At 38.9% G+C, this 12323-nt stretch overlaps 1 protein-coding gene and 1 long non-coding RNA gene across 12 annotated transcripts in view; both read right to left on the bottom strand.

Moving 5' to 3' along the window:
- The window catches only part of LOC138402988 (uncharacterized), a 320130-nt gene that overhangs the window by 80125 nt on the left and 227682 nt on the right, over nt 1–12323 (bottom strand). The window lies entirely within an intron of this gene.
- Nucleotides 1–12323, bottom strand: part of Lim3 (Lim3 homeobox protein) — an 83469-nt gene that overhangs the window by 10157 nt on the left and 60989 nt on the right. For 3 of the 11 annotated variants that reach the window (XM_034973067.2, XM_069501570.1, XM_034973059.2), the window contains exon 1: nt 1822–1941. The exons of 6 other annotated variants lie outside the window; for them this stretch is intronic. In XM_034973067.2, the coding sequence (XP_034828958.1) occupies nt 1822–1918 (97 nt within the window). In that variant the 5' untranslated portion in view covers nt 1919–1941. Of the gene's footprint in view, nt 1–1779; nt 1942–12323 lie in introns of those variants that run through there. 2 more of the 11 variants (XM_069501589.1, XM_069501580.1) reach the window with 2 other exon arrangements.

Here is a 12323-nt window from a genome sequence, read left to right on the forward strand (position 1 = left end):
TCTGTGAGTAGGTACTAATTACTTATTACCTATACCTACCTATTCTATGACGCGGCTGTACCGATGCATTTTGACTTTTACATGACTGCCCTAAAAAAAGGGTGTAATGTTTTCACGGCTCACATAATAAATGTATGTATGTATGAGTTTCTTAGTTCCATTTTAACTGCTAAATGCCTGAACAGATTTGGATGTTTATGATAGATCTCAATATGGCAGAGCAGTTGTGTTATTATTATTTTTAATCACTACTTATTGTCAGTAACTATTTTTTTATTTTTTTATTGAAAATGAAAATGAAAATCTTTTTTATTCGTATAAACTTTTACAAGTACTTACGAATAGTCGGATGCATCTACCACATTTATTCAGATACAAGTTAGCCCTTGATTACAATCTCACCTGGTGGTAAGTGATGATGCAGTCTAAGATGGTAACGGGCTAACCTGGAAGGGGTATGGCAGTTTTATTAAACCCGTACCCCTCTGGTTTCTACACGGCATCGTACCGGAACACTAAATCCCTTGGCGAAACGGCGTTGCCGGTAGGGTACTAGCCACGGAGTCAGTAACCAGTCGCATTTGCATTTGCATTTGTAGACGGGCCAGCTACGCATCGCCACTGACGCGAGTTTTTAGGGGCTATATCGCTACTCAATCGCTGCAAAAATCACCATGGGCGATGGCTCTTACCTACAAGAGTTTCTTGTTTTACCACGGAACCCTTAAAATAATATAACACAAAGTATGTACCTCATATAAGTCATATAACATAATTCGCTAAGTTGTTGTACTTACTTATAAATTCGCATACGTTGTTATATACTTAATAGGTTTCTAGTTATTTTATTAAACCGTCGTTTGGTTTCTTCTCTGTTGTCGTTTGGCCCTACCTACGGGCACATTAGCCTGGAGGTTGAGCCTTGGCGTTACCACAAATCAAAGGAACAAATTGAGGGATTTTGACCAGATCTGTTTATTTCAGCACAGCATACGCACACGCTTGCCTTATAGAAAGTGACGGTATGTGGCCTAAGATGAGACGTGTTTGCCTAGAAGCTTAGCTTAGATTCACTCTGGTTTTTTTGCGACTTGTGGACTAAATTGGTTGATGGTTTCATATTAGGTGTAATGTAATCGAAGAAGCAATAGACGTTGGAGCTTAGGAGCAGCGGAGCTTAGGATACAAACGACACACGATGGAACTTGGAAGTCCCTGCAAGAGACGTTATATCCAGTCATGGCATATCTTCCGGTTGCTAAGACATTTACATAAAAAGTTTATGTAGGGCTTTTAGACTGTAGAATAGAACCTCAGTTTACTACCTAATAGTTACTCTCAATATTGAAATATGATTTCTATGTACCTACTTACTTAGTATAGAATTTGTAATTACATACCTAAACAGCTATTTAGATTCTAATTCAACGAATTGGCTAACTTAGTGAGTTTATTGTTTTGTTCCTATAAACAACGTATATCTTTTAGCGACAGGTTGAGACGGCAATAGGGGAGGGAACACCCTGCATGCCCTCACAGCCCCCGCGCCGGCCCTGCCTGTGAGGGCGAGTGCGGGTGACTTGCGGGTGTGCGGGGCATCCCCCCACCTCATACCCCGAATGCCATCTCAACCAGTCATGGACTATAGACATTTTAACAATACAATTGTTATAATAATAGGGTTAGTACATCAATGTAAATTGTACAGTGGGTACATGGGTCCAATATCTAGATAGGTAGGTAGATGACACGTGTAATCCCACATTCGCTCACACTCACAAATCACAGCGTAGCACACACATCACGTTTGGAACTACGTACATAGGAGCACTTCGGGTAGGTGCTCGAGTTGTATCGGCGGTACGCGCATGTCCCCGAGGTCGTCCTCCACGCCGGGGTACATCATGGCACCCAACATGATCCGCGACCGCCCTGAGCCGCTGCGCCCGGCGTACTGCCGCCACCCCACGAAACTACCCCAAACCCTCTTATCAGCACCCTCACGCCATTGGCCAACTCTTCTGTGATGATAACAGCCACCACGCCTCTCGACCAATCCCAGTGTCGGTAGTATCGGGTCCACCCAGCGATCGATTGCAATGAAAATCCGCGTTTCAGTGCGTATAGTAGATATTGAACGTTACACTTCGAGCGTTTAGTTCACAAATTGGGGGCCTCAAATGTTCTAAACTTCTGATCTTTGTCTCACTAGGTACACTGATGAAGAAACCTACAAATTTTTTATTATTACTGATCAACATTCACAGAAAAAAACGTTTTTTACACAGAAATAGACCTAGTATCTATTGGAAAACAGACGTCAATTCTGGAAGTAAATAGGTAGTTAATAAGTAATAGTAAGTAAGTAGTAAGACGAGATTTGCAATTTTCCGAACCACCTAAAGACACCAAATGTATAAATTAGGCAAAACTGTTTACGTTTATTATTAGGTACCAGTGTGTAGGCAAAAATTAAATAGATTAAGTACTTAATTAATTATTATCCATTGCATAGTAGGTACCTACGTATCTACTGTAAACTACGTAAACATGGTGAGAACCAAAAGTTGTACCTATCTATCCATTCCTAACTCTACAGATAGATAATTAAAGATACCTACTTCACGAAAAATAATCATGTAGGTCGATATAATTTTAAAAGAAAGATATCTATCTACGTCTCTGCGTAGCACCCTAGACCCGATGCTACGAAGGTATCTCTATGATGCTACGCTAAAGAAATCAAACATTTAAAGTTTGAACCCGTTGGCGCATCTTTAAATTAATAATAAGAAATACGCATAGGTACCTAGAAGGAAATCTTCTTTCCTGCTTTCGAAAATTATTTTATGACGTCCATTAAGTAGCTAATTACATAAATATATATCAAAATATAAATATAAATAGTTTAAATACATAAATTAAATAAATAATAAGTACGATTTATTCATCAATTAAATTGTTTTTTGCCCAAAAATTATCTGTGAATAACATTCGGTAGTAAATACCTATTTAATTTATATCATCATCATCTTCGTCAGCCGATAGACGTCCACTATTGGACCTAGGTGTCTCTCATAGGGATTTCCACACGCCACAGTCTTGCGCCGCCTGATTCCAGCAGCTTGGGACTTAAGTTATAGGTATACCTACCTACCTAGCTAGATAATAATCGAGGGACGTAGGGAATTAGTTGTACCTAACAAGTAACAACACATACCAACGATCATGCTGGCAACGTAGACCCCGGTCGGTAACTGGATGGGTGACTGACTGTGGAGGTTCAAACTTGACCTTTTCGTTTCCTCCGTGCCTTGCCTTGCACGTTAAGTTGTCGTTCCTGGTTATTGTATCACTTACATTTGATTGAAATATTACCTATACTCTAATCGTATGCCAAAGGATCTGAAAGCTCAACGTGTCGTAAGGAGCCGCTGGATTCAGGAGGTGCAGGACCGTGACGTATGGCAGTCCATAAAAGAGACCTATGTCCAGCAGTGGAGTCTATCGGTTGGTAATGATGATGATGTAAATAATGGAAAGGGGCCATAACCCTAAGCCACAGTATAAAGAACAGCAGATACTCATTATGTTCCTTAGCAATGGTACCTACCTAATTTGAAGCAGAGAAACACATGATACTTAATGCTTAATATATTAATCTAAAATGTAGGTCTATAAAAACTTCCTCGACAAATAGGTAGCTACGAACAATAAATCTGATACGCAATCCGGCCTAGACTGTGGTCAAGCGTGTCCCGACGCAATGAATTATACAAGTGAGCGCGAGGGCACCGGCGTGTGCGACTTTACGACCACATAAATCACTGTGCACCGTCTCTCCTGTGCAAATCCCTTCGGGATCGATTTGCAGCCCTAGCATTGAAATACCCATGTTTTATATCGAATGTAGGTAGCCTACATAGGTAGGGTAGGTAGGGTACCTACCTAGGTTGAGATGGCAATCGGGGTATGAGACGGGGGATGAGGGGTTTAAACCGATTAGGACTATGGGTTTAATACCTTTGCAAGTCATCACTTACCACCAGGCACCAGGTAAGATGACAGTCAAGGGCTAACTTGTATCGCAATAAAAAAATATAAAAACATTCCATTCATGTTCCGTCTGACAGTCTAAGATAATACGATTGAAATGGATTTGTATATGTCGCCTAAAACACAGGTGTATACCTACCTAGCTTAGGGACAGTTGATTATTCTGTATACCTACCTACTTAACAAATTGGTTTGTTATTATGTATAAGTATGTATTAGTTCTCGTAAGTAAGTATGTATAATTGTACCTATGTTTTGATCAATAAATAATTTATTTATTTATATAGTACGCGACAAGGCGAGATAGCAATCGGGGAGGGAACGCCCGCACACCGACACAGCCCCGCGCTAACCCAGTGCCGACAAGCGCGGGTAACGTGCGGGTTTGCGGGGCGTTCCCCCGCCTCATACCCCGATTACCATGTCAACCTGTCGCAGATAGCTTATAGCGTAGCGGTGCGTACCGCGTACCGCAACGTTGCGTCGCGTCGTAGCGCGTACCGCAACGTTGCGTCGCGCAGTAGCGCGTACCGCAATTTTGTACCACATAGCGTAGCTTCACGTAGAATAGCGACAATAGATATAGAGCCTCAATAGCTCAACCGGTAAAGGAGTGGACTGAAAACCAAAAGGTCGACGGTTCAAACCCTGCCCGTTGCACTATTGTCGTACCCTACTCCTAGCACAAGCCTGACGCTTAGTTGGAGAGGAAAGGGGAATATTAGTCATTTAACATGGCTAATATTCTTTTAAACAAAAAAAAAATTATACGTAACATAGCGCAAGTCTACCTTTTCCTTATTTTAAGCTATTATAACCATCAATATTTCCTGAATCCCCATGACTGAGAACTCTAGGTAATACCCTGTATCATCAAAGTTTAGAAGTTGAGATTTGGAGTTCAATTATGTAGTCTATGCTTGGCGCCTACAATACAATTTCATAATCAACAGTTTCTCAATGTCTATGGTTTGGAAGTGCTGTACCTACATGAATTATCCGGGTTGATGAGTAGGCAATTGGAGTTCAATCACAAATAGTCGTTGCTTAGCAAGTAGATATGTACTTAGATTAATTAACCTTCAACAGTTCTTGAATCTCCATTTAACTTATGTAGGCAGGAACCCTGCAGCATCAGGGTTAAGGAGGACTAAGGACTAAGGACTAAGGACTAAGGACTATAAGAATCCATATAAAGACATGTCAATATTTTGCGAACTGATTAAAAAATTTGTAAATAGGTCCAGAAACCTCAGAGAAAACGATGTAGGTACACATTGTACAGCCACCGCCTTTTTGGAAGTCGATTAAAAACAGATTTTCTTTGAAATACACTACCTATAGAAAATTTCAAAGCATAAAATATCAATATGAAATATTCGTACAGTGCTCATATTTAGTTTTATAATTGCAGAGGGTGGTCGCGTGCTTCCCTTGGGCCGCGGCGCGTGCGCGCGCGGCGAGGGTCGGGCACTGCAGGAGCTTCTTGCCGCTAATCTGCACATCGGATGCGACAGCCGCCTACTCGACCGGAATCAATTATAGACCTGGTAAAGCTTTTCTTTAGACTTTTAAATGTAACTGACTAGATGATGCCCACTACTTCGCCCGCGTGAATCCCAACTAATGGACTAAGAGCCAGCGCGTGCCAGTCCTTCGTTATTTTATAGGTATAAGTAGAAAGTTTCTCTGCATATTGTCCCAAACATAGGGAGTAAGATTTTTTACAACTTTATTACCTGTTATCTCCCAAAGCCACAATGATCCAAACTTCATAGTCCCTGATCGTTCCTCCCTGTGTTAGGGACAATATCCAGAGAAACTTTCAGCTTTTATAAAACAAGAAGGTCTGGCACGCGCTGGCTCTCTCTCTATAATATATACTTATGAAACAAAAAGGATACTTACTGTTTATCCAGGAAAATCGAAGAGTTCCCCTAAAATTTTTAGGATTCCGTACCTCAAAAGGGAAAACGGAATGCTTATAGGATCACTTTGGTCTGTCTGTCAAGAAACCAACAGGGTACTTCCCGTTGACCTAGAATCATGACATTTGGCAGGTAGGTAGGTCTTATAGCAGACATTAGGGAAAAAATCAGAATATTCGTGATCGTGAATTTGTGGTCATATTACAAAAAAAGTTAAAAAGTGTTTTGAACAAATAATTAGTATTTTCAACTTATAAAGTAAGATTACTACCTATACCAAGTGGAGTATCATATGAAAGGGCTTTACCTACCCGTAACTACAATCTAAAACAGATTTGTATTTATTTTTATGCATAATAGTTTTTGATTTATCGTGCAAAATGACGATAAAATACGACTGTAGAACGGAACCCGTTGCGCGAGCCTGACTCCCACTTGGCCGGTTTTTTCATGATGATAGTTTTATTTTTGGGATCCGTGAACGGGCATAGAATACATAATAGTAGGTACGGGATGCAAGCTATCTCTGTACCAAAAAACCGGCCAAGTGCGAGTCAGACTTGCGCACCGAAGGTTCTGTACTACAGTCTAATCCGCATACTACAAATGACTTTCCTGAGGCGGAGCGATAGAAGTCGCAAGCTTATTAGGTAGGCACGGTTTCTAATTTGCCTATTATGTAGATCACCAATTTTTTTGTAATTAAGAATATTTTATCTAACAAAAAGTATGACTATTAAGTATGCCTACCTAGACAAATATGTCACATATTTTTTCGTTTCCCCAAAGACATAATTTTGATAGCGCGTGGCGCACCCTCGATTATGGTGTTACGTTACTATGGGAAAATAGTTATCGTATGAGACCATCGCACACAAACCCCTCAAAACATTTGCAATACTCGATACGTGTACCTACAAATAGAAAAACGATGTTTATCATTTTCAAAATTAGATACTTACTACAATGTAACCAGTGGGAAAATGGGACTTGGCCTCCTATATGGCATGCCGAACCAGTGCAGTGGTAGGTAGATGCATTTGACGATTCAAAAGTACTTGTAAAAGTTTATTAAATAAAAATATTTTTATTTAGATATTATTTAGGTACTAGATGATGTCCTCAACTTCGTCCACGTGGATTTAGGTTTCTGAAAATCCCGTGAGAACTCTTTGATTTTCCGGGATAAAAAGTAGCCTATGTCCTTCCCCGGGATCTTAGCTAACTCTGTACCAAATTTCATCAAAATCCGTTTCAAAATCAAAAACTGTTGGGCCGTGAAAAGCTAGCAGACAGACAGACAGACACACTTTCGCATTTATAATATTATTATGGATTTGGATTTATGAGTTTAGAGTTAGACCTGCTTCAAATTTTCGGTGTTAGCGCCGCGCCGTCTATCAACAAAATTGTAAAATTTTAGCCAAAAGTTTTTACAAGGAAAAATAAAGCAGGCGCTTTCTCCGCTTCTCGCCGCGCGCGCAGTGATACGTCTGTATAGATATACTACGTCTACGAGTGAGATACGTCTCGACTAATTATTTTAGTATTTGCTCAGCTTGGGGCCACATTGAATCACTTATATAATATTATTTGTGAATTAGAAGTAGCTATGTGCATCAAGTCGACTCGGTCAAATACAATCAACATTGCAACAGCATGGAAGGACTACAACACTCCATATTATCCTCTCTCCTTAGCCTAGCGCTGGGAAATCAAAAATTAATTTATTAAATAAATATTCACATAACAACATTACAATGAATAATTACGAGCGTATGACACGGCCGAGCACTCCCGCCCACTGCGAACGGGACTATAATTCGATAATGTCTCTGTTATCTGATTATGTTGGAACCAAAAAATTATATCGCCCTGTAATTAGATTAAAATGCAATTTAGAGATGCGCGACAGGCGGCACGCGACGTCGACTCGCCCAGAGACGCTTTATGGCATTTCAGCTGTGGGGGGGTTAACTTGGTGCTTTACTAAAACCTTGACTACCTCCCTGGTGCAGTGGTAAGCGCTGTAAGACTGTAAGGACGTATCAGTTAGAAGACTATAGGGACGTATCAGTTAAAAACCGGTCAAATGCGAGTCCGCACCATCGCACGAGATATAATAGCATTACGTACTTTTTCCTTCACCGTTAAAGCAAGTGACAATATTTTACTTAATAGGCTAGTTGACACTTTTTTTTTGCGCCCTAAAAACCGTAAAACTTTAATTTAAAAATATATTTTTCTTAGACAGGTGAAAACACTGTTGGCCATGTTGGGCCGATAGATTATCTGTGCTCTGACGTCATGCATTTGTAAACAACAGCATAACCTCCCAAAGTTTAATAAACATGACTTCTATACGTAAACTACATGAAAAATATAGTAATTATCGTTATTGTATCATCCGAGAATGTAAAAAACGCATCGATAAAGACCACAGGAAAGTTGTGGATTAGAGTGCCCAGTGAAATAAATATACGTAACACGCGAAGACTTGCTTAAAGGGATCCTATATGACTAACGACTTCAACCCATTTTTTGCAAAGATCACTTTGTTGTAAGTCTTACTTAATAACTTATTCAATTTATAAAGAGAAAACAATATTTTTTTACGTTAACTATGAGTTTTTAGAAATATATAAAAACTAGCTTATGCTCGTGACTTCGCCCGCGTGGACTTCATAAATTTCAAACCCCCATTTAACCCACTCAGGGGTGGAATTTCAAAAAATCCTTTCCTAGTGGATACCTTCTCTTTACCTACAAAGAACACACCCAACAAATTTCATGTATCTAGGACCAGCTGTTTAGATGTTTAGGCTGTGCGTTGATATATAAGTTAGTCAGGACTTTAAATTTTATATTTATATGGATACTACGCATATACTACGTTAGTCCCCGCGTGACATAAGGATGACATTTCTTTGTTTACATATTTAATGACGTCACATCATGGCTGACAGCGTTTTCTGCGTTTCAAATAAAAATAAAAACTGTATTTTTTTAAATAGGATTTATATATCCATCCTGCGTTTTTAATAATTGTTATTGATATATTTCGTTGTCTTAAGCAAAGTACTATAATAAATCATTTATTGGACGAAATTAGATATGAGTCAAGTAGCCTATTGTTTAAAACACAAGTATAACTCCGAAAAGTTAGAGGTGTGTGCCCGGGATCGAGCCTCCGTCCTCCCGAGGAGAAGGCCGACGTCATAACCACTAGTCAACTAGGTACCGCTTCACATCACTTCACTTATTATTCAGATTTTCAATAAAATCTGAATAATAAGTGTTGTTGAAAGTTGTTGAAATTCTTCGTGTAGTTGGATTATTATTTTACAATTTGTTGCAACTTGCAATCTATCAGTTATTATCTTGAGACGGTGTTTGCTATATTCATTCGAAAGGCGTTACTAGATAGGTAATTCATAATATTATTGTGATCTAACCAGCATTGTAAGAGACACATTTAGATAAATTGCGAGGCAATTCCAGAAGGCTACGAACATGTAATAATCGGTTATTACATATAATAAAAAAACATAATTATTTTGAAATTATGCCTTAGCATTTTAAATCATCTTGAGTATGGCCATAAATTAAATTGTTTTATACCTTTTTATTTATTTGTCTATAAACTAATTAAATAAATAAATAACTAACCTTGGTAGTTAAGCCTCCCACTAGTTCTAATACGAAGGCGTTCAAACAGCAGAGCGCGCGTAGGAGTCGCGCACCGTTGGCATTTTATTTTTATTTTTTATTTAATTATGTTCTGCAGTGTGACGTGCTCCTTACAGTTTCCCCCTTATCTGTTCTCCTGGACGACAGCGAGGCGGACGATAGGGCAAAACCATAATAATAAACCATATAAATATATAAATGCGTGTTGTATCATCGCCTCGCTCCCGCCGCCGCTTCCGCTCCGTCCATCGCTGCCGTCGAGGCCGCAGCCTTACAAATCGTACACGCGTACACGCGCGTTTAGTATGACATTCACCCATGTTGCTACCGTCGAGGTCTTTGATAAAATAAATGACATCACATACAAAACCCACGGACAATCAAGGCGTATTCATAACAGCTCTATCTTTTTCTTTTTTACTGTTGTCTTTTGAAAATAAAGGCAGCAAAAACCATAAAATCAAAACTAATAAAACAAACTGCGAGCTGTCATCGCTCCCTTCAAAACCAGTCCCCCCACTTATTAAAATTAATAAGTGGGCCCTCGTCTGTATTAATGATCGCACTGTGTCAATAGCGGAGTAATATATTTAGCAAACAACGTTAACCATGCTATGGTTAACATTAAACCAGAGCAGGCCCATAATGCACTGAATTGCAGCTCTAGCCTATTATACCTAACAAGTGGATACAGTAAATAAAACAACGTTCTACCTCTTACCTAAACCTAGTAATTATAGTAGGTATAAGCAGTAGGTAACGTAATATGTAATTTTTAATGATTGGCTATTTTCGCGACTTAGTTCGATTTAGATATATGATTTACAGCCATAAGCAATAAGTATATAATATATCTGTGAAAGAATTTTTAGGATTAGATAACTAGTTCCGGAGATTACCCCATCCAAAGTTCCAAGCTCACATAACTTTAACACTTTATACTTATTTTAATTAGTGTACAATGTACATTGATTAGGTTTCCCTTAACTATGATCTGAATTTGTGAAAATGATAAGATGATCATAGAAGACCTGTTACACTGACCTATTAAATTAAGCTCACCTGCCTCATGTGAAAGTCTATACCTAGATAAGGTACCTCTGTGACAGTATAGAGTTGGAATAATAAAACTTCTATAAGATACCTATTGCTATAAAACATTATAAAAACAGTATTTCGAAACTCAGTATGTAAGACGGATTCTACCATCAGTTTCTACATACCTACCCAGTTTTCAGTGGCGTGCAGGTCATAGAGGCATAAATGCACTGCTTACCCCAGTTGTAATGGCTCAATGCATATTTTTCATTATGACCTGCATGTAAACAGGTTCCTACCTAACTAATGCCTACCCTGGCTTAGAACACTGTGCACGCCACTGCCAGTTTTATACAAACTCCAACGCTTTGATCTCGTTAGGTATATTTGCCGACCACTACGAGCCCATGTCTGAGGGTAACCGACGGAAGAGGGACGCTTGTTTGCTCGGCAAATATTTTTAATAAGCGCACCAACATTATTTGTCTTATAATGAATTTATATGAGCGCTCATAAGTCATAATTCGTAACGAGAGAGTAGGTAGGTACGAAAGTTTTCTCATAAGGTTATTGTAGAGATTTATTTCCTTCATATCGAATGTTAGCTGCAACTGTGAGAAATAAGAATCGGGTTACAAGTCGGAACGCAATCCACATTGTTTTGGTGCGAACGAGTTTTCGGTTAATGAGGTACATTAAGAAGAAAGCGGCGAGCATGACGCAACCGTAACGAGCTTCAAGAACCCGCAAGCCTGCAACTCGGTGTTCGCTCGCTGAAATTGAATCTTGTACGCATGCCGAGCGCTATACTCCACATTTAGTCATGCTTGAATGCACCCAATGCCCCAAATAAGACAAAATCAATGTGTTTCAAACTTTCAATGGCAAAAACGACAATAAAATCAGTTTGACACGAAGATTTACTATACCTATATCCAATTTGAGTAAAATTGTTAACTGATACCTACTCATTGGTTAGAAACTAATTACAATGTCCGTAAATACCCAATAGTCAAGGAACTTGTAAATGATTGTATTCACAAGGTTAATAATTTGTATCCTGTTTTACGGTAACATGCGCTTAGTTAAATTGATTGCTAGGGAAAAAAAATACAATGTAAGTAGTAAGTACCTAGGTACCTAGAGTTGCGAACAGTTGAGAACGTTCATTTAATTTTGCGAATAATATCGACCAGGATTCGAAATCTCTTGGTATAATTATCAGATTATCCGATAATTTATCAAACCGATAAAATATAAACCTAGCAAGTACCTAACAACACTTAGGTATGTACCTAACTGGTATACCAACTTAAGTCTAAACTCATCAATTTTTCCGAGAAAAATAATTTCAAGTGAAATAAAATCCTCTACATTACTTTTTGACACTTTTTGAATCGAGCCTAAAATCCAACTGTTTTTTGTTTTACTAAGTAGGTACAGTCAAAGTTTATAGGTAAACAGATGATTCCCGCGACTTCGTCCGCGTGGATTTAGGTTTTTAAAAATACCGCGGAAACTCTTGGATTTTCCGGAATAAAAAGTAGCCTATGTCCTTCCCCGTCATGCAAGCTATCATTGTTCCAAATTTAGTCAAAATCGGTTGAACGG

Source organism: Maniola hyperantus, chromosome 1 (genome assembly GCF_902806685.2).
Source record: "Maniola hyperantus chromosome 1, iAphHyp1.2, whole genome shotgun sequence".
In the NCBI taxonomy this organism is placed as follows: Eukaryota; Metazoa; Arthropoda; class Insecta; order Lepidoptera; family Nymphalidae; genus Maniola; species Maniola hyperantus.